This window comes from Bicyclus anynana, chromosome Z (assembly GCF_947172395.1).
Source record: "Bicyclus anynana chromosome Z, ilBicAnyn1.1, whole genome shotgun sequence".
NCBI classification, from domain to species: Eukaryota; Metazoa; Arthropoda; class Insecta; order Lepidoptera; family Nymphalidae; genus Bicyclus; species Bicyclus anynana.
In genome coordinates, this window is record NC_069110.1 from 6,413,978 (window position 1) to 6,438,418 (window position 24,441).

General features: G+C 35.2%; 1 protein-coding gene across 1 annotated transcript in view; it reads right to left on the bottom strand.

The window, feature by feature from the left end:
- LOC112046789 (probable cationic amino acid transporter) overlaps positions 1-24,441 on the bottom strand; it is a 123,085-nt gene that overhangs the window by 70,584 nt on the left and 28,060 nt on the right. The window contains exon 2 of the mRNA XM_024083584.2: positions 385-526. Within this exon, the coding sequence (XP_023939352.2) occupies positions 385-522 (138 nt within the window). The 5' untranslated portion in view covers positions 523-526. The remainder of the gene's footprint in view (positions 1-384; positions 527-24,441) is intronic.

Sequence of the window (24,441 nt, forward strand, 5' to 3'; positions counted from 1 at the left end):
CTGGCCCAATGCGGATCGGCAGACTTCACACACGCAGAGAATTAAGGAAATTCACTGGTATGCAGGTTTCCTCATGATGTTTTTTTCTTTGACCGTTTGGGACATGTGATATTTAATTTCTTAAAATGCACATAGCTGAAAAGTTGAAAGTTGGTGAAATACATCCTTTGAAGGATGTATTTCACCAATAACTTTCAGACTCACCACTTATATCGGACCACTTATATCGGAGGCAGAGGTTATATCCATTGGACTATCACAGCTCAGTGTCAGAGGTATAGGTAAAATAAACTTATACTCGTTCAAGTTAGTCCGGTTCCATCTTAGACTGCATCGTCACTTATGATCTGGTGAAAAGCTCATTGAATAAATCAAAATACTTACCGAGAGACGAGTTCGCGTTGAAATGGTCACATCGGGGCCTTGAATGTCGCGTGGATCGCGAGTTCGTATGAGTTTAGTGAAGATGACGTGAGTATCACGACGCACCGCCGCCCAGTCTATAGAGCGGAAACGCTCCATGCTCCTGTGAAAGAAAATCTTCATCTTAATAGGGTACAAACACTTGGACTCATATCAAATTTAATGTAAACAATATTAATTTCGTGTAGTACATGGAATAAGGGTTTAATAAAAGTTCTGAATTTCGTATAAAACTTTAAAAATCATGCATTTTTTTTTAAATTTCCAAACGTCAAAAACGCTGTCGTCCATTTTGTGACTTCACTAAGTTACGTGGTGAACTAAACGTCTACTAAATAATTAATATATTAATGCCTGAATTATAATTGGTGGCTGTATACAACAATACTGTCCCAAGTCTATAGCAGATAGATTTAGTCCTCATTTATACAAGAATAATTTACTATTTAATCTCCCAAACAAGGTTCCCTTCAATGAAAGCTTACATCGATTATCCGCGGGCGCGGTACCTTAACGGAAATTAACGAAGACGCGGGCATCCTCTAGTGTAATAATATGTTTTACGGGTAGTTATAAAACTACAAAACTACTCAATACATAGTTCGAAGAGCCGACGATCGTTGGGGTTGGAATAGCGACCCTGCACAGGAAAACACAGTGTTAACGAAACACTTAAGGTGGACTTACGACATCAAGCCAGTGGCAGGGATTCATTGGATGCGGGGGGTTCAGGATCGTAATGTTTGGAAGTCCCTGCAAAAGGCCTATGTCCTGCAGTGGACTCCATCGGCTGAGTTGATTATGATGGTGTGGTTAAAAAATAAATGAACATTAATGGTTCAGCAAATTGTTACGCAATCCATATCTACAAGTATTTCCAATGGTAGATTACTAATATTTTGTTCCAGCCCCTATTCTCTATTACTTGGAATGTATCTCTTGACGCGACGCATTCCCTGGGGAGCGTGAATGCGACATACGAACAAGATACCAGAATTATTTGCTTTAGATAGAAGCCACTGTTATAATACACCAACAGTGCATTCAACAATAAAAAGAATAACAGTGATATTTGCATTATATGCAATTCAAGCGGACGCCCGCGACTTCGTTCGCTTTTAGACTTTCTTAATCCGGCCACAAAATCTTCTATAGTCTATAAACTACCTTCCTTCCAATTTTCAGACCTTCGTCATTTAAAAAAAAACTATGCCGAGGAAAACATGAAAAAATTACACTTTATACTTAGACGGTTGAGGGTCTGGATCCTTTAAACCTGCTACCTCCCAAAGCCACCACGGTCTAATTTCCATAATTGGCTACCGTACTTTCTTATGGTAGTAGTATGAGCTGACAAACTTTCAGCTTTTACAAAATGATGAAGGTCTAGAGTTCGTGGGCTCTTGGTCTACTAGCCGAACCTTACCTAGATTACAGCATAGTCTGAAGGCAAGCGGCAATTCTTGCACCACGTAAAAGCGTTGACCTGATCATTTAATTGTAATTAAAGGCGTAATAATAAATGAACCACTGCTACCCATTTCTCCTTAACCATTTAAAATAGGTTAACAAAGGTGACGGTAACTCGAATACTATTAACGTCAGTCGATGGCTAATTGTTATTGACCCTAATATAGCTCACGGAAACAGAATTATTTATTTATTAGCAGCTGTGGACAGTTACATTATATTTATTTCGCAGGCCTTGTTTCCCAGCACTGAAAATTCAAATTGCTTGTATCGACCCAGACTTATTTTAAACTGCTGTCTTCGTTAGCACGTTTAATAAACGACCCACTAATTGTTTCGGACTTTTATATTTATCTGTTTGTTGTGACTGCCTTGTTTGTTTAGTGATCCTGTGTAATTTCGGATCATTGGGTCGTAGTTTAGAATTCGGGGTCAGGCTTGGAGATACACTGAGTTTTTCAATCTTCTAAGAAATTTTGAAACATGTACGCTAATGTGGTACTAACAGAGTTACAGGAAATTAGAGACCTGCGAAATACTATTGTCAGCTGTTAACTTTTGTGTCACACGTACTTAAACAACATTGTTAAAAAAGCCGCGCAGATTAGATTTATCAGATGCAATACAAAAGAAGAAAAAAAATAAAAATATATTTTATAGGACATGTCCCAAATGGATCGATAGTATTTTTTACGGATAGAAGATACCAAGTTCTGATTAGAAAATATTTTTCAGAATTTTTAGCATTATTACAGCAGCATTAATTAGATAAATATTTTTTTTGCTTCGCTTCCTTGTCTACAAATTAAACATAGACAATACAGTAAAAGTATTCATAACAGCCAATAAAAATAAGAGGAATTGAAATAATATCCGGTGTAAGCTGTCAATGTCATGCAATATTGTCAAATATCATGTCACAAGTTAAAATGAAACATTAAATCGTAGACGAAGAAACGTGAACAAAACAATTCCTTTAATTGCTTTAAAAACGCCATAAACGAACGCGACTAAGCGAAGATCACTGTGAATTGCAAGCATGCCATCAACATGCATAATAAAAATTATTAATTAATGTTGTCAGCTAATGAATGAAATAAATGAATTTTATATAAATAAAAAATCCAAAAAAAAAAAATATTTTAGGTTTTAAGCCCTATATTTTATGTTCTTTTAAGATAAAAATAATTAGTTATGCTTATTTGACACTCGGAATAAAGCCTCCATACAAAATTGGGACATGTCTTTTTGTTTCTAAGCAGCGATGTCATCACTACTTAGAGATAAAGTAAGCATATAGTCATAGCTGAGCATTAACTCGTTAATCCGTTAATCGTTAATTAACGAAGTTCACATTTTGATTAACGGATTAACTTTTAAGTTAACTTATTAAAATGTTAACGGACACGTTAACTTCCGTTAATATGCAGAAGTTCGTTAATCGTTAATCCAATGCCTACTATTTACCGCGCAACGCGAAATGCAGGTTCAGACAAGTAAGAAATGATGACTGTTTTTTTTTTTCACAGAAATCAACAAATTACTATATTTATGTTAAATATAGATAAAATCAACTAAAAACAAATTATGGCACTTTTCCCCAGTGCTCATCCTTATTTTTTCAATGGTGATCTCACACATTGATATAAAAATGTAATATTACAGTCATATTAACGGATTAACGATTAACGTTAACTTGCGTTAATTCTTCCGGAATGTAACGCTTTAACGTTTAACGAAGCTAACTTTTTTTGTAGCGGATTATCGATTAACGAAGTTAACTATTGGATTAACGGTGCCCAGCTATGCATATAGTATGTGTTATGGGTACTAAGATAGCGAATTTTTTCGTATATATTTATATACTACATATTTATAATGTATAAATACACCCAGACACTGGAAAACAACTAAATAAAATTCCTACCTATTGTATTGTAAAATATCCCTTTACAAAAATAATAAAAGCTTAACAGCGAGTGGATGTTAAGCCTGCAATCTACGGATTTGTTTGATATCAATACACATCTGCTCGTAATACCAGTTCAAATACTGCATCAAATTCAGAGTAGGCTATTGTAGATCAATAGTAACGATGGTGCATTAATCCTGGCTGTTATCTCCAAGCTTTGACACGGTGCTATGTCTGTCATGGTTTATGACGTCACATTGTAAATGGCACTGCTCAAATTCTAGCAAACTATTTGTCACAGCATACGAGTACAATGCCATTAATTCCAACAACTTCATCATTATCAGCCTATTGTAGCAGCTAGGGCCTGTAGCCATTTGGAACGTCGATTCTCTTTATTGGCAAACGCTTGGAAAATTAAAAAATGTATGGCAAATATATAATTGTCTGTGATAGTCCGTGATAGTATCACGTGCCTCAAATGGTGAAGGAAAAACATTGTGAGGAAACCTGCATAAGAGAGAATTTTCTTAATTATCTGCGTGTGTGAAGTCTGCCAATCCGTATTGGGCCAGCGTGGTGGTGTAGTGGCCTAAACCCTCTCATTCTGAGAGGAGGCTCGAGCTTAGCAGTGAGCCGAATATGGGTTGATAATGATGATAATGATGGAAATATATATTCCAGCAATCTTAGGCTAACCGAGGTGTTCAGCTCGCGTCCGCGGTGACGAAATTGTAGAGAATCTCTGGATTTACTTAACCACTTCTTTAAATTCTTTTACCAATAGAAAACTAAGTTATTAGTGAGAGAGAGGGCGGCTGTAATTAACATATAATAACTTTAAATAGTTTGATTAACTAAAAAACACTTTTACTTCTAAAACTTACAAATATTGGATTTAAGTCACGTAACATTTTTTGTATTACTGACAGCAAACCCTTTCATTTGATATCCATATCATGGGGGTGGGTTTCAAACAGCTAGTCCGCCATCTTGGGGAGGCCGTCATATTGCAATAACACCTGATTGTTATCTGTATGAAAACAGATAACAATCAGGTGTTCTCAATACAATTAAACCCATTTCATATTCACTCAAATAACTCATCAATGTAATACAATGTATTTAATTTCCAATTAAATTCTGAAGAGGCTTTGGTGTCGATCGCAGCCATATCACAACTACGACTACAGCTCGTTATCGTTCGGTATACCGGTTGATTGAGACCCATCTAACGCCCGTCTACAATATGATATGTAGCCTGCGAAGCCAGACATACCATATTTATAGGATTCCGTTTTCGTACCACGTACCTACGTAAGTTCGTAACCCTGAAAGGAGACAAATAAATTAAAATTACAAAAAAATCGAACGCGCAGCACGTTGGTACGTTATGGATAAAATTCAAAGCGCAAGCGAGACGCCGAATTAAGACTTTCACGTGAGTGAAAAGCACGGAGCGATTGACGCGCGACGCAAATTTTTATGACGTGAGCGCCAAAACCATTTTTTCCTAATTGCAAGCAAATTAAACAACATAACGAAAAACAAAATGGCCATGTTCAAGCTATATACCTAATTTTCTATACAAAACAAAAATTTAAGAAAATAAGTTTGCTTTTCCTGAGATTGAATGCAAAATGTGAGCAAAACATGTATTTTTCAAAAAAATAAACTATCGAGAAAAGTTTTACAAATTGTGTATTTTGTATTGTCATAACGAAGCTAACACTTTGAAATATTATTTACCCAAATATCAGGCTCCTAACTTTTCCAGAATCTGAGATCCAGAACCATTTGTAACCACCAAATTACATATTGCGCATTCTTAAATATTGAATAAAAAACGGTTATTATAATATTGATATAAAATGAGTTGTTTGGTTGCCCTGACAACCAATAACTTTATTTTTGAATATGAGCATCGTGTGCGTTTTGTTCTGATAACCGTAGGTCATTAAATACGAGTTGTCGTCGACAGTGACTGCCCATGACCGATGCACCTCACTTGCAGCCTCTGCCCCGCGCACGATATCACACCAGCGCAGTCCTGGTCCCCCGTCGCACGCAAACCATGGGAGTGTCATCAACGAACTTGCCAATGCAAGCTAAACTTATCAATGATTTTAATGCAAGCTAAACTTATCAATTATTATTTTGAGCGGTCAAATGAAGCTCTGACGTCACAAAATGGACGACAGCCATTTTGACGTTTGGATTTTTTTATGTATAATTTTTTAAATTAAATTTTTATGATATCCTTAAGTTTTATTAGTCAAAATTGATATATTTCAGACGCTTATCCCATTTTCAATTTAATTTTAATTTATTAATTTCCCAATTTAATTTTAAATTAGTACCCATGTACTATGCGAAATTAATAAAATAAATTAAATTATATTTGATATACAGAGTGAATTAGTTATGAAAATTGGACTTGGACAATTTGAGGATCAAGACATTCAAAACCCTTGACACCTTCCAAAGACACCGCGTTTCAAACTTCATAACTATCTACCGTACTCGCCTATAGTAGGAGCATGGGCTGACAAACTTTCAGCCTTTACAAATTAGGTGAGTCTGGCTATCGCAGGTTCCCGTTTTAATATTAGGTGTCTAATTAATGTTACTAGTAGTTTGTCTTAATCGAACTTCATAATTAATTTTCTCTCTTGAAATATGAAATCTGAACTTGCGTCTGAACGAACGACGCTAGGAATATCGTTAAAATATAAATTTACCAAAAGTTGTTATTAACCAGCTGTTTTTCCTTCTTTTTTAGTCTTTACAAGTTAGCCCTTGACTACAATCTCACCTGATGGTAAGTGATGATGCAATCTAAGATGGAAGCGGGCTAACTTGTTCGGAGGAGGATGAAAATCCACACTCATTTCGGTTTCTACACGGCATCGTACCGGAACGCTAAATCGCCTGGCGGTACGTCTTTGCCGGTAGAGTGGTAACTAGCCACGGCCAAACCCTCCCACCAGCCAGACCTGGACCAATTAAAAAAATCTCAATCGGCCCAGCCGGGGATCGAACCCAGGGCCTTGTAAATCCATCTGCGCCACGGAGGCCGTCAAAACTGTTGCATATTTAATACTTATACAGCTTAACCCAGCAAAACCCAGTTAACTACCAGAATCAAGAATTTTCGTAAATATCAAAGCTGAGCGTCTCATCAAGATAAGGTTACCTACTCACGGAAAATTAACTTAATAATCAATTGTAAAAATTCACCACGGATCCTGAGCTATTAGGTTTTCAATAGCTTTACAATAGGAATGATGACAGTTTTTTAAATTGTATATAAATTAAGAGTATAATAATAGTAAAGCAAGTACAAGTAACAGGATATCTGCGATCATTACTTTCGGAGCTACAGGGATTTAAAGGGTCTGATTTGCGGCGCTGCCACGGGTCGCTGAAAAACGCCCCATACAAAATGGTACGATTTAATGATGTCGTAGGTTCATAATAATCGTTAGATTTGTATGGACGTTTAAACAAAATTACTAATATCTTTGATATTTGTGCGTTTATGTTTATAGTTCATGTATTAAAAAATGTCACATTTAATTTGACACATTTAATTTTGACGGCCGCGTGGCGCAGTGGGTAGTGACCCTGCTTTCTGCCTCCACGGCTGTGGGTTCGATTCCCACATCTGGAAAATATTTGTGTGATGAGCATGGGTGTTTTCCAGTGTCTGTGTGTATTTATACATTATATAAGTATTTATATGTAGTATATAATTGTATATTAATATTATAATATCAACTATCTTAGCACCCATAACACAAGCTGCTCTGTATGCTTACTTTGGGGCTAGATAGTGATGTGTATTGTTTAAGTATATTCATTTATTTATTATTGAATGTAAGAAATCTTTGCTTTTTATGTATAATTTGGTTAACATTGACCTTCTTTACCCGAATGTATCATAAAAATCAATATATTCAAACCTAGTCATCATCCCCGTTGAATACCTGCGTGTATATACCACGGCAGGTACCAGGTGAGAAAGGTAGCTAAACTACTATTACTAGATAGATGCATCAAAATATACGAGAAAAGATATGCAGTAAGACGTAATTATAGACAAAGAATGCAATCTTTTGTAGACGACCCTTGTTGACAGGAGCCATGGCAAGGGAACGGAGATTAAGATAAAGAAAACTTGAGCATTTCAAAAACTTCAGCTAAGCGTTAATATCTCTCAAGCTTTGTGTACTTAAGCAGTCTATTAAAAATACCAATATTTAACTACAGCATTAAGATCGTGTTTTGTTTTGAATAGTGAGACAAAAATGAAATAAAAAAATTCCATAGTCTCAAATCAGTCAAAAAATAACAAATATGATTTAATAATACTGTATTATTAGTATTATTCAGCAAAACGATAAGTAACTACTGTAAGTCTCCCGGGGTTCAGAAATATACCTACATTTTAAAATTAAAATCTTGGATAAAGCCGTTATGGGATAAAAAAATCCTGGTCTAAAGCAAAGAAACATAAAACAACAATATTTTTTTATATTAAAAACATAAGGAAGATGTTCCATTTCAAGCCAGGTCGTCGTTCTATATACCATTAAATAAAAACAGTTATATTATTCAAATTAAAATTAATTAATACATCGGATTAAATAATAAATGCAAAATAAAAATTCCGATTTTTCTTTTGCTATTTATCAAATGCCAATTTTGACATTTTTGAGACCAGGCGCTGTGAGTGTGCTTATTGCAAGGAGGTTTGTTTGTCCATTATTTTGTTATACTCTACCCCCTTTGGAGTCGAGTATATAGACTGAACAAATGTCTTGTATCATTATTGCTTGTTTATTATTAAGAATATCCAATTTTCGATCATGAAATTATCACACGTAATAGCTAATCTATTAAAAAAAAAACACAAGAAAGCTTTGAACAACACTTGACTACTATCTCACCTGATGGTAAGTGATGACGCAATCTAAGATGGAAGCGGGCTAACTTGTTAGGAGGAGAATGAAAATCCACACCCCGGTTTCTACACAACACCCTACCGGCACGCTAAATCGTTTAGCGGTACGTCTTTGTCGGTAGGGCGGTAACTAGCCACAGCTAAAGCCTCCCACCAGCTTGACCTGTACCATTTAAGAAAACCTCAATCGGCCCAGTCGGGGTACTAACACAGGACCTCCGTCTTGTAAATCCGTCGCATATCACTGCGCCACGGAGGCCGTCAAAAAACTCCCTTTCACCCCAATATATATTATTTTAGCACATTTGGTTTTGACACAACTTTAAAATGTGTGCCCACACATTGCTATATAGAAGCTATACATTGTCATTTATATTTTTCTCGCTACCGTGCGTATGACTTATTTATAGGATTTAGCAAGATTTAATTCCTGAAAGCTTCACTGATACATCCTTTGTAAGCGCACAATCCGTGAATCCGGGATGTTGGACTCACGGATCTAAATGCACAACGATATTTATTTTATGTTAGGATGTCCTTTTGTATTTACTTCATCTCTGTTGCATTAAATGACAAAGGATATTAGAAAATCTTTTTCTATTTATACTGTGCGAGTAATTGGTACCGTGCTTATGTTGGTACTGGGAACTTGGCTAGTTAGTCCAGTTATATGGTATTCTGATGTTCTTTGGTCTTGGATTCGAGTTTGTCGGGATATAGAAGGAGATGTCCCACTCTCCATACATTGTTTGCCCCAGACAAAAAAGTTAATGCGTTACATTGAAATTCTTACCTTATTTGGGTAGATTGTAATGTCTAGATTTATTATAAACTTTATTTGTGATCCTCGTTATGGCGTATTGAGTATCATAACATTTCACATAATACCTATCTTGTAGGTAAAAATTAAAATAATTTTGAAATTATTTTCAAAATTATTTTAATTTTTACCTACAAGATGGGTTCCCCGCTATTTCCTAGATTTCTGTTTATATCTTTCAATATAAAAATTGTAAGGTAACTTTCATCATCATCATCATTCTGTTAACTACCAGAATCAAGAATTTTCATAAATATAAATGTTTAATGTCTCATCAAGATGAAGCTACACGAATTAACTTGGTAATAATGAATTGTAAAAATGCTCCTAGAATCCTGGACTGAAATGTATGAATATCAATGACAACAGATAACTTTGAATACTTCAACATTACCGCGAGTCGTAAAATGTCAGGAGAACAATTCAACAGTGGCCTAGTTGAGAATACCGTGCAGTTGCAATCAAGTTGGTAACTCGATAGGTTGACCGACTTACGTTCATTGGCCTATAACCTTTTTACTACTTGTATATAACCTACTAGTCCAGTCATTACGTGGGAAAAAACGGCTTTAAAATGAAAATGAACCAAGAGAACCTAATGAATATTGGGGGTCTAAAAAGCTTGTATTCTAATGAACGACCAAAATTTATGTGCTTTTTCTGACATCTCAGTTTCTCTGTTTTTTTTTTTACAATAACTCGGTCGGGGTTATATTTGCGGCACTGCCACGAATCCCTGAAAATCGTCCTATAATCGTTAGATTTGTATGGGCGTTCAATTTTACAAAATATATCTTTGTTATTTGTGCGTATAAGTTTGTAGTTCATGTATTGAAAAATGTCACGTTTAATGTAAGGAAGCTTTATAATATTAATATAGAGCAGGTATATATTACGGTACACTCTGTATTATGCGGTCGCAAAAGCTTCAATAACTATTTATAGAGTTATTTGTCCTGCTGCTTATCTTTGCTGCAGCAAAATTGAGTTTTTACGATGAGTGCATGTATTTCTACGAGTTTTACGGTGAGTGCGTGTATTTCTACGAGTTTTACGGTGAGTGCGTGTATTTCTACGGGTTTTACGAAGAGTGCGCGTATTTCTACAGGTTGCGGTTGGACCCGCATTGGAGAAGCCTGGCCTTGTAGTGCGCCATATCAATAGACTGATATAAAAAAATCTTTAGATATACTTAATTTTTCATAAACAATATAATAGTCACGTATGTGTATTTGTAATAAACGGAGAGAGATAGTAAACATTCCTTGCACAGTTTTGTTAGGTAGTCGACCCAGTTCATTAGTACTTGTATCTGGGGTACACTCGCGGTAGAACGGTTAAGGACCTATAAAAGCGTGCTTTAAACTTAAGCTACAATTAGAAAATATATCTACCGTGCGATATACAAAACGGGACCTAAAGAGTCATTCAGAGTTACCATGTTTTGAGCTATGAATCACCCACACCGATTTTAAAATATAGGTATACCCACACCCAATGATAATAAATACTGTTAGACGTGTTACTAGCGCATGAGAAATGAGTGTAATAAATGAAAAATTCAAGCGAAATATTTATACATTTATTTTAACCATTCGCTGCCCGCGAGTATTTTATCGAAAAGCCCGTCTGCGTTGAAGAAGTCGACAGTCAGGGAATGCGGTTTTAATCTACCGTTGTAAGCCATTTAAAAAATCTTTATATTCCTCTATCGCGCGGAGCATGATACTGTGCTCGCCTATTGCCCTTAGTTTACTTTATATTTTTTTACATGTCACGTAACGGATACGATGGGCGAACGGTCGTCCATTTAGGAGTCAAATGGTTAATGTGTTTTGCACGCACGAAATTGCTGGCGTTTGCTAGTTATTGTATAAAAATATCAGCGTGCGCCCGCGATTACGTCGGTCCTTAGACCTACTTAATCTGGCAAAAATATAACCCGTTCCTTTATGGGCGTCTACTAACTATGAGGATTTTTTCCAAATCCTTTTTCCTTGTTCGGAAAACAGAATGCATAATATCAATGTAAAATACATAAACTGCGTTTTTTTTTTTCGAACGGAACAAAAGCGCGTACGGAATGAATGCGATATGCATACCGAATGAGAAAAGACGTAAAGTCTACGGCACGGAATTCCAAATCGAAATAACGCATAGGAAAACGAATACAGAAAAAAAAGTGGCCGGTAGTACATAATTTCATCTTTCTACTTAGTTAATTTGATGGTTGACTTTTCGGCGTCACAATGCAATTCTAATTCACTACAGAAGTAGCCGAATTCGATTCAGAAATGTTGAAGATAATTAATTTAATGGCGAGCCATTTCCGTCGGTGGTGTAACAGCGTGTGAGTGAAATGCATTATTGGATTAGTACGAGAGTACGGGACTGGTTGCCCCTCAGCCTTATGCATGCGGCAGGGAAAGCGGTTACTTCATAAAATTGAAATTCACGAGCACGTTCGGATGTTACACAGTGAGTGCTACTGAAATTGAAGGATTATATAGGGGATTACACAACTTTTATTTTATATTAGCGGACGCCCGCGACTTTGTCTGCCCTTAGGCGTCCTTAATCCAGCCGTGTCGCGAAATCCTTTCATAGCGGACATCTACAATCGTCTATAAACTACCCCCCTGCTACATCTTTGTCAATATTTCATGATGAGACTTTATTTACGCATTTATAACTGGAAACGAATAGCGATCCCATTAAGGGGTGATAGTAGGGATCATTAGCTATCAAATTGATTTGGGTTATATGGCCAAAGTGCACCGATTTTTGTTTTAGGTTGCTAACAACCTACTACATAATAATAATACAAAAAAGAATACAAAAGTTGAACTAGTTTTTGTTATAATTATGACTTAGAGAATCTAAAAATTTGATATGTATAATTGAATGAATGTATAATTTACAATTCAGTAGGCTAGTGTTATTTAAACGTAGGTACTTAAGAATGAAAAGCTGATGTTTTAAATGATATATAAGAGTACATTTACAGATTCCTCAATATAAAATAAACTTTATTAGAATTGTCGTCCGTATATCTGTCTGTTACGGCATTTCGCATATAATTACTAGTAGGAGGAGGCGGATGGGGGTAGAATGGGGTGGGTGTCTGTTGAGGGTCGCTAGTAAAATATATTTTTAAAGACTCCGAGTAGTCACTTTTCCCGTCTAAGTATTTTCACTAGTATTTTGAATATGCTGAGAGATGAGTTCAGCGAGCGGAGATCGAACCTAAGAACTTTAGTCTCGAGTCCCGCTCCTTAGCCGTTTAGTCGGCTTAATCTTAACACAGTTTATAATAAAGTCATTTCCCGCTGTCTGTACACTTCAATATTTTTTCGTTAAAATCTTTTACAATGGTATTCCAAAATTGTTTCTAAACATACTTATTAAACAATTGTATTGTATGTACATTGTATTGTTAATCAACATGATAACATATTGTTAGCCAGCTAAGTTAATTTAAACATGTTCATTCTAGCTGAATAAATAGAAACTCATAATATCTCAGTCGTGCGATTCATTCATCTAAACATAAACTCTCCGTGGGAGCACACTGAAAGGAAAAACACACAGTCTGGCTCTCATACAAAATGGGCACCTGTTGAGTTACACTAATGACGCGCGGCGTTCAACCCTTTCTTTTGTATTTATCATCATGCCGCCGCGGTTTATTTTTGTACTATCGCGGTACCTCAAAAACAAAAGTGACTGAATCCAAAAATTACAATTTTTGGAAAGTGAAGTAAATATGTAAAATATCTGTTGAATTTAATTGTATTTTTTCGCCTCCATGGCGCAGATGTATGCGCGATGGATTTACAAGACATAGGTCCTGAGTTCAATCCACGGCTGGGCCGATTTTCATAATTCGTCCAGGTCTGGCTGGTGGGAGGTTTCGGCCGTGGTTAGTTACCACACTACCGGCAAAGACGTACCGCTAAGCGATTATCGTTGTAGAAACCGAGAGGGGTGTGGATTTTCATCCTCCTAAGTTTAGTTAGTCCGCTTCCATCTTAGATTTCATCATCACTTATTATCTGGTGAGATTCTAGTCAAGGCTAACTTGTAAAAATTAAAAAAAATAATAATAATTTTATAAATCTTAAAACAGCCATTTCAATCTAATGAATATCATCATCATTCATTATCGTCTTTAACAGTGGATAAAGGCCTCATGTATGGACTTCCAAGTCAATTTAACTCTACTTAACTTAACTGTAACATAACACGTTCGCTCAGGTACGGGGTCAATTGACCTCGCATGTGTAGCAGCTTCAAGAGTTACTAGGTCGATTGACCTCGTGCCGCACCAGAGGGAAAAATCAGTGCCGCAGCGAACGTGTTAAATAAATGAAATATGTACACCTACATAATATTCAAAATAATCATGCACACTCTGAGATCCGTCAGTTTCATATACTGTCCTGTATTCTCCAACTCAACACAGATTCGGAACTTTTACATTAAAAAGACTTAGGCGATTAGCGAAATCAAGTAATGTTTTTCAATCATAATTACGATTTGAAAAAAAGAATTTAGCTTTTTTTTATTTTGTTTATAAAAAATTCAGGAAAACCAGATATTGTGACTTAAATCACTTTTATTCGATGCGTTTTGAACTAAACGGTTCTTATTTAAGGGATAACCTACTTTTTTCGTCTTTGTTTTTTTTATAATTTTTATGTGTATATATTTTGATACATCCTAACAATCATACTCGTAAAATTTCTATCCCGTCTTTGAAAAAGAGTTAGTAAACCAAGCCTATGTCAAATAATCAAAAACAAACTATATACATATTAATTATTCCTAGATCTCACTATTTGGATGACAATCTACTTTACCATTCAGGCTCTAAGCTTACTCTATCTTAGTATATAAATGCGAAAAGTCACAAAATCTCGAAAATCGTTTGATGTACAAAGTTGAAATTTGGCAAAGACGTAGTTTATGTTAGTAGGTATCAACTAACAACTGATTTTGCGATAGGGCCGAATTAGAGAGGTCGAAAACGAACAAAGTCGCGGGCGTCCGCTAGTACGAGTATACCTAAATAGCACAGTACGAGAAATACGTAGGCGCTGCTTGTAAAATAAAAGTTTGTAACCAAAACACGTACACGTGGGAGCTTGATCAATATGTTAAACATAATTATGTTAGGGAACCTTCGCAGCCGCAAGTTCTATTTAACATAAGCGCTCCTTTATAAGAATCCTTTCTTCTTTTAACAAGGGTACGATCACAGAATAAAGAACGATCCAGAATGAGTCATTACAAGCTCGTGGAGCAGCGCATAAACAATATTTTTCCTTAATTTGTATTTAAAAATTTAACACTGACAACAAACAAAAATTGACTAACGTAAATTAATATAATAATCAATAATTACCTATAAAAAATCATTATCATTCATCATTAGCAACCCATATTCGGCTTCACTGTTGAACAAGAGTATCCTCTCAGAATGAGAGGGATTATATTACAGTCCACCACGCAGGCCCAATGCGGATTGGCAGACTTCACACACGCAGACAATTAAGATAATTCTCTGGAATGCAGGTTTCCGCACAATGTTTTTCCTTCACCGTTTGAGACACGTGATATCTAATTTCTTAAAATGCACACAACTGAAAAGTTAAACTGGAGGTACATGCCCCGGACCGGATTCGAACCCCACACTAAAAAAAAATACTTAATCTTATTTCTTTAGTTTTTGTGAACAGTTTTTAAAATATTTAAAACATAAGATGCCATTTTTCTTGAATAATATTGAAAATTACTGATGCGACACTTCGTGTCGTACGGACTCAGTAATGTATTGGTTTTTGAATTTTTTATTTGGAACGGCTACGACACCGCCGTGTTCGGTGCGCTCTATCTGGAAATTATTCTTAATCTGTGGCTACGATATACAAAATGAGCTATGGCAAGGAGGCCAATTTTATCAGTGGGCCCTTTGTGTATCTCTGAGTACGATTGAAATAATGAGTCGTTATATCGTTTTTCATCGTATTTTCGGTTTTGTGATCATGTTATATATAGTTTTTTCATAGAAATAACCTTGACTACGTTAGCTTACGTCAAGTGGTGACTTTTTATTTTTACGTCAATCGAACATAATTATTTCCACGCATTTTTCGCCCGACGGAAAACGGAAAGAAGGTTAACAATTCGACGTGTATATATATTTTTAAGTATGAACACGTGTAACTTTTTACTGACTAGTCCGGTTTTGATTTTTTTCGAATTAATAATAATAATAATAAAAGCCTTTTATTCAGACAGTATTACCACGTACTACAATTACAATTATAATCTATCTTAAGTATTCTATTACTGACATTTTTAACATTAATATTATATTTAATTCCTTACACTATATTACACACTTAATTATTTGTTTTGCATCAATATCCCTCTGTCTGTCTGTATGTCACTGTCGGCAAAGGCCTCCTCCAACTTTCTCCATTTTTCTCTATCCTTCTCTTTTTCTTTTCTTCGTCTTTTTCGAATTAGGTCCCATATAAATTTGAAAGAAAATCCACCCTAAGAGTAAGAAAACATCCCCAGTTTCCTTACAGTTCGGGTTGATTTTTTTTAAATTCAGTGCCAAGACATTGGGACAACTATGAAGTCAGTGCCAAGCTCGTGTGGTGTTGATTTTAGTCGTTACTGAAGAAAACCGCTTGAAAGAAAAAAGAATGTCTGAGAGACAAAAATCTATATGGTACCTACGCCTTGAATTAATAGATCACTGCGTTGACACCTGCTTTAAAGTGATCAATACTTAACGGTTTTTAGTTAAATTAACTATTACCTACTACTATACTAATGCCATAGGTAAAATGATGATAATTATTAGAGATGAAACGGTTAGTTTCGCCAGATACCGGATACCGGATATTCGGCCAAACAAGTGGCCAGATAGCCGGATATCCGGTAGACAAATTTAACAAAGTTCTCCAAAATCTATATTTCTGCACCTCGCAGCAGGGTGTATATCGAAATACTTTTTTCTGAAGCTGGCCTTATTTATGGAGAAAAACGCAACCGCAAACGCAACTAAACCTCAATGCAGAGAAATTAGTATTTACTCATCATAATTTGTCCTTAGTGCAGTATGAGCTATGAGTACTAATAGGGATGATGAATTTTTTTTATTTATAAATTTATATAATAATAAATTAATTTATAAATTAATTTAAAAAATATAATTTATAAATTAAGAGTATGCTAATAGTAAAGCAATTTTGTAAAAGGAACAAAGTATCTGCGATCATTACTTTCGGAGCTACAGGGATTTAAAGGGTCAGATTTGCTACGTTGCCGGGGATCCCTGAAAAACGCCCCATACAAAATGGCACGAACTAATGACGTCGTAGGTAATGTAATGATCGTTAGATTTGTATGTGCGTTCAAACAAAATTACTAATATCTTTGTTATTTGTGCGTTTATGTTTATAGTTCAAATATTAAAAAATGTCACATTTAATCTAAGGAACCTAAAACTGTATGAATTTTCATGATAAAAGATTTTTAATAGATTTGAAATTTTGTCATCTCATTTATTTTTCTTAATAAATTATTAAATATCCAGACAATCTTTGCTTTTTATGTATAAATTAGTTAACATTGACCCTATTACCTGAATGTATCATAAAAATCAATATATTCAAACCTCGTCATCATCCCCATTCATTCATTTCCTTTGCATTACATTACTATTTACTGTGAGATTAAAAATTTAAAACTAAAAGTAATTATGTTTAAAATAAGTGATATTAAGACTAAAGCAAATAATTACTCAAAAATATGTTTCTTTTATCCAGTTTCCGGATGTCTTTCCGGACGAACTGTAGCTATCCGGTATTCGGCCGGATGTATTATAGCGGCCGGATAGGCCGGATACCGGATAGTTACGGGATCCGGATATCCGTTTCATTTCTAATAATTATGTCATTTGGTTGAAAATACTATAATAAAAAAATACAACCGACTTCAAAACCTAAAAACGTACCCACTAAACTAAAAAGCGAAAAATAACATCATAATATGTTCTACCTGCTGATCAGTATGAAGGCGGTGTTAAGCCGGTTCAAGCCATGTGAGAATATCTTACAGATTTAGTTTTTGCAGACAGTGACTGTGAATTAAGACAACACCGGCTAAGCACCGCCTTCATACTGATCAGCAGGTAGAACATATTATGATCGGTCCACGCGTCTTTGAGTAATCGGTGTAGGTACATACATAAAAAAAAACCGACCGAATTGAGAACCTCCTCCTTTTTGAAGTTGATTAAAAAGGATGTAGTGGCCTCTCTGTACCTACTTGTAAATCTATGAGTGACCCATTATTTGAATTACACCGAAATATGTACGAGTACCCACATAATAGGCTCGTTGGTCAGATCATTAAAGAGCACAATACGGGCAAATAATAATAATAAACTTAGTTTTACCTACCTCATACTCAAGATAAAATGGTGCGTTTTCAATATCGCTCATACTAGGTAAGTGCTTACCTAATTAAGACTCTTAGGGAGAGATTTCTCATTTCACTTAAGCTTTTAGCTTTAACGGCAGTAAAGCTAAGTTTAGTCTGAAAATATCAACTTAAAACTTATCTTTACTGCAGTAGTATATTTTAGTTATCACTATCATAATAAATTAATAAATTTATAAAATAAAACGGATGTTCTTAGATAATTATTTTTTTTTAAATACAATTGACTTCAACATACTATCGTACTCACGAAACTAAGAAGAGAAAAATAACATTAAAATAATTTCTACCACTTTGAAGGAGGTTAATTCAAGGCATACCTATCATAAAGATTTTTGTTTCTCATACATTCTTTTTTCTTTCATGTGTTTTTTTTCAGTAACGACTAAAATCAACACCACTCGGGCTTGGCACCGACTTTGGCAACCTATTTGCAATGTGTCAATGTGAATATTATCTATAATTTATTTGTTATCCCAAAAACATTAACAGATGAGGGTAGGTATATATTCCTTATGCCGAAAGAACAATACGCAAGCTACCACGACTGTTTGCCGAACTAATCGTCACTGAAAGTGAAAGGGACGGGCGATGCACTGCGCGCACTTATTACCACAAAGGTAAGGCGAAAATACATAATATTATGAATGTTTAGACAAGGACAAAAATGTTTTGTTGCACTCTCGTGCGTGAAACATAATATGATGGATGGCCGATGGCGTGCTGATAGACGGCGGTCGATCTCAGCTGATTGTGTACCTGCTTACCTATTCATGCCAATTAAATAATAGGGAACGATCGAGTAGGAACGATTCTATAGGAATAGAGTGCTGTGTCCAGGACTAGAGTGGGGTAACATATCCCACTCTAGTCCTGGACACATCTATCGTCATCAACCCATATTCGGCTCACTGCTGAGCTCGAGTCTCCTCTCAGAATGAGAGGGGTTAGGCCAATAGTCCACCACGCTGGCCCAATGCGGATTGGCAGACTTCACACACGCAGAGAATTAAGATAATTCTCTAGTATGCAGGTTTCCTCACGATGTTTTCCTTCACCGATTTAGACACGTGATATTTAATTTCTTAAAGGACACACCTATAATTATAGTAAAATATTTGAAAATCCCGACCTAATCTATACTAGTATTATAAAGCTGAAGAGTTTGCATGTTCGTTTGTTTGCTTGAACGCGCGAATCTCAGGAACTATCTACCTTTCTGCACCTTGCAGCAGTGTGTATAGCGAAATACTTTTTTCTGAAGCTGGCCTTATTTATGGAGAAAAAACGCAACCGCAAACGCAACTAAACCTCAATGCAGAGAAAATAGTATTTACTCATCATAATTTGTCCTTAGTGCAGTATGAGTTATGAGTACTAATTCATTCATTTCTTTTGTATTACATTACTATTTACTATTGTGTGATTAAAAATTTAAAACTAAAAGTAATTATGTTTAAACTAAGTCATATTAAGACAGCAAATAATTACGCAAAAATTTGTTTCTTTTATCCAGTTTCCGGCCTTCAGTGTCTTTCCGGCCGAGTTCGTTTGTTTGCTTGAACGCGCTAATCTCAGGAACTACTGGTCCGAGTTGAAAAATTCTCGATTTAAAAAATTCGGTTTTACATAGCTCATTTGTCGAGGAAGGCTTGAGCTATATATACATTATCCCCGTATTCCTACCGGATCGGGAACCACGCGGCGTCAGCTAGTTTTTAATAAAATAAACTGATAATAGACTTTTGAACTACGTTACGTAAGAATATCCCGAAGCCTTTACTGCCACATTTTACTGTGCTTTCTTCTTTGAGCCTGACACTTACAAATTGCACTTTGTAACGACCTGGCTTAAAGAAAAACAGAGCTAATTTCCGTTATAATAAGAAACATAAGAATATATATTAAAAATGTAGAAATATTTAACCGTGTAAATGGAAAATGAATAATAAAGAAATACCAACTTATGACTCGGCAATTGAAAATCGTAAACAGTCCGTGATTGTATTTGCTGTTCTAAAGTATTTCCTTTGAATTGTCCGCAACTTCTTCCTGCGACTTATAGAAAACTTTTCAATAAAATCGAGGAAAATATCTGCGGCATAATATCTTTATTGTACAAAGGTTCGAGGCGGGAGAAACTTTAAAAGTCTTCTTTTCTAGCAAAGAACTTGGAAAAGGTTTTGTAAGTATAACGTAGCTTAAAAATCACTCCACATAAAAATTATTATTTCGCAGGGCTACGTTCTTGTGACAGGGGAAGGAGCGACCCTTTAACCACAGTTTATCCTTCCTGCTTTAACAGTTTAAATCGGGTTTGAGGGCATGATATTGGTTTTTGACTCTTTGGCTATTAGTGTCAGACGTTAATGCTAATGCACGAGACTGACGGCTTAACCTACTGTCTGAGGTTCAGCCTTTATCTGTCCGGTAACACCAATAAACTTGAAAAGTTCTTGGAAGGTTCTCAAACGTAGGAACTCGTGATCCTTGTAAGCAAAGTATTCAAACCAAGACTAAAAAAAACCTATGCTCATCACACAAATATTTTCAGTTGTGGGAATCGAACCCACGGCCGTCGATTCAGAGAGCAGGGTCACAACACTGTGTCACGCGACCGTCAAAATAATAAAAAAAGTCAAAAATATTGACGATTTCAAAAAACTTAAAATTTTTATCGTATTATTTTTAACGTTAAAAGTTTCTATACGTTATCACGTCATTGCTGGTAGCTTGGTAACTAGAGCATATCAACAAATCAAAAACTAAAGTAAAAATTTATAATTGGCACAAAATATATCAATTTCAGCTGCACTGGAAATTGAAACCGAAACTTTAGAGTAAAAGAATTAAACTATCTAACTATACGTTATTTATTAGTGATAAGAAATAAATGATAGATAACATTAACAGACACTTTTTCCATACGATATCTGGTAAACCATTAACTTCAAAGGAAACTTATTGCAGTTAAATGAAACATAAAAGAAGCTTTAATTTGACGTAAAAGACGACTAAATAACTGATGAGGGTATAATATGATAAGTGTGTAAGTAATAGTACATTATGATAAGTGTGGTAAGTTGAAAATTACAGCCGAGGCGATACTGCTTGCTCGAACATGTAGGCGAAGTCTACTAGACCAGGCTCAATGAGGTACTGCGTGTACATAAAAATATTGATCATGTATACTCGTCATACTTCGTAGATTACGATTTTGCATGTGTCCAGGAGGTTCGTTGGTCTATTCTTTTGTTATACCCTACCCCCTTTAGTGTCTAGAGTAGGGACTGAATAAAAGCTTTGCATAAGCTTTATTACTTAATTCTTTAAGAATATCCATTTTTTTATCATGACAATAAAATAATAATAGCCACCAAAACATGTATCACTCTGAAACTACTTGATGAATTCAACTTCTAAAAGATACTAATATACTCACGAACGTACATAAGCGGAAACTAAAGAATTACTTTTTGGGACAGCCTGTGTAGCGTCGCAGCAGCGGTTCACTAACACTTTTACGATATTTATTTAACTACCCGCTAATGATTTTTGTTTGTTATTATTTTAGTTGTTAAATATTGTATTATGTAATAATATCCAGTGCACAGTAAAACCAACTGTGGTTTGTGTTGCACTATGGTTAGGCTTAATTGAAATGTGTTTTTTATAGAATAATAAATAAATAAATAAATAATAATAAATAACTGAAGCGATTTGAGTACATACGACGGATAAAAATAGAATTGGGTGAAAAAGGGTTAACCCCTATTTATTAAGCTTTCTTGGAAACTCCTTCATTTTTCAAGTTTACAAGTAAAGGACTTGTGTTCTTGAGGGCTAATAGTCACTTTAAAAGTTATTCTTCCTTCCCACCATAATTTAGTAAAATCATAAGCAAATTTTTAATTTTTGTATGTACACTCAATATCTCATAGCCCCTGTGACATAAAACTGCTTGCTTGCTAAGTTCACTTTGAGACAGAAAAATATGGCCATACCTTTAAACCACCAAATATGATAAGCAATAGGCTAGTTGACAATTTTTATTTAATGGTTTTAAATTGTTCATCATCGTTCTACTAGATTGAAAAAAATATCATGTTTTTTGAGATTGTGATTACATGAAAATTGTAATTTTTAAATATTTTTTTGACCATACGAGCCAAAACGCCTGTCGGCCATGAGGGTCTATATTTCCACTGTTTCATGACGTCACATTAACAAGTCCCTTACAAACGGAGCATTGGACAAAAATATAAGTAACATTTACTTTGACGTTTGGTACAAGTAACATTTTGACGTCACAAAATGGACGACAGCGTTTTTGGATAATTTTAAATAAAGTCTTATAAGAAATCTTTAACTTTTATTAATTAATATATACTAATATTGTAAAGCTGGAGAGTTTGTTTGATTGATTTAACTCGCTAAAGTGTTTTTCAGAGAGCATGGGTACGGTGACAGTCGCCTGTTTGACGTTCATAATACGTACTATTATCGTGAATCCCGGCAAACTTCCAGGAGTGAAAAGAACTGTCACCTGCACCATCCTACATGAATCTAACTGTAATCGCAGGTACTACTGGTCCGATTTGAAAAATGATTTCAGTGTGAGATAGCCCATTTATCGAGGAAGGCTATAAGATATGTATTATACCAGTATTCCTACAGAAACGGGAACCACGCGGGTGAAACCGCGAGGCGTCATCTACTATCGTTATATTTCGGATCCGTATTCCATGTAGTACATGAAATAATTATTGTTTAAAATAAATTTGATATGAGATACCCTGTTGTGATTGTTAGTCATATTTAATGAAAGCATTATTAATTACTCCAATTAATATTATAATAAGGCGATGTGTACATACATGTTGTATAGCTATTCGGTTGTGTGTGCTAACGTTTATGAAAGTCAATTAGCTATGCAGACTAGTTCCATGCACCGGACATCGGTTTTCCATAAACACTGAAAACTAGGTCCCATTCGATAACATGTAACAGGTAACTTTTGAACGTTTGAATAGTATACTATTTACTTACTTTTTTAAATTTTAACAATATGTATAAAATGCAAAATACGTGTAATAATTCTATACAGTTTTAAAATCTAACGTTTGAATAGTAGGTATACTATTTACTTACTTTTTTTTTAATTTTAACAATATTTATAAAATGCAAATTGCCTGTAATAATTCTATACAGTTTTAAAATCTATATTAATATTATAAAGCTGAAGACTTTGTTGATTTGCTTGACCGCGCTAATCTCAGCAACTATTGTCCGATTTGAAAAACTCTTTCAGTGTTAGGTTATATATTTTTCAGGTTATATATTATCCCCATATTACTTATCCATACTCTGTACTACTGAGTATAGGACTTACTAATACAATAAAGAATTAATTTTATGGTATTGTAGAATTTAATATCTCGTTTGTTGGTAAACGAAACTGATTTTTTAAAATTCTTTTACAACTAGAAAGCCACGTTATTTGTGAGTGTCATAAGCTATATTTTATGCCCGTATTCTAATGGGAACGGCAACTATGCAGGAGAAACCACGGGACCTTTTTTTTATTCTGTACAAGTTAGCCCTTGACTACAATCTCACCTGATGGTAAGCGATGATGCAGTCTAATGGGCTAACTTGTTAGGAGGAGGATGAAAATCCACACTCCTTTCGGTTTCTACACGACATCGTACCGGAACGCTAAATCGCTTGGCGGTACGTCTTTGTCGATAGGGTGGTAACTAACCACGGCCGAAGCCTCCCACCAGCCAGACCTGGACAAATTAAGAAAACCTCAATCAGCCCAGCCGGGGATCGGACCCAGGACCTCCATCTTGTAAGTTCACTGCGCATACCACTGCGCCACGGAGGCAGTCAGGGCCTCGGCTACTAATAAATAAAAGTTAAATAAATTCATATTTATCGGAGTTAGTGGTGTAGGTATAACCACTATAAAGTAGCCCGGTAAATTACGTAATGTCGGCAAAATGAGTTTAAAATTTACGCGCTGCAATGCATTTTCAATTTGCTTGTATTCATGCAGCTTCTTAATCCGCACTTTAATAAAATCCACACGATTTAACTGAATTAAAATGAATTACTTTAAATTAAAATTTCATACATTTGTTTGTACTTATTATAAATTCAAAAGGGAATTCGTTAGTCTTTTCTCGTTTAAACGGATACGATTTTAATGAAAATTTGGTATGTTGTTAATTTTATCTATGTACCTACATAACTTTTAAAATAAAATGCAAACAGTATTAGACTTTATTATTATCTGGCAGGTCTTTCGCGGTTCAACACTTT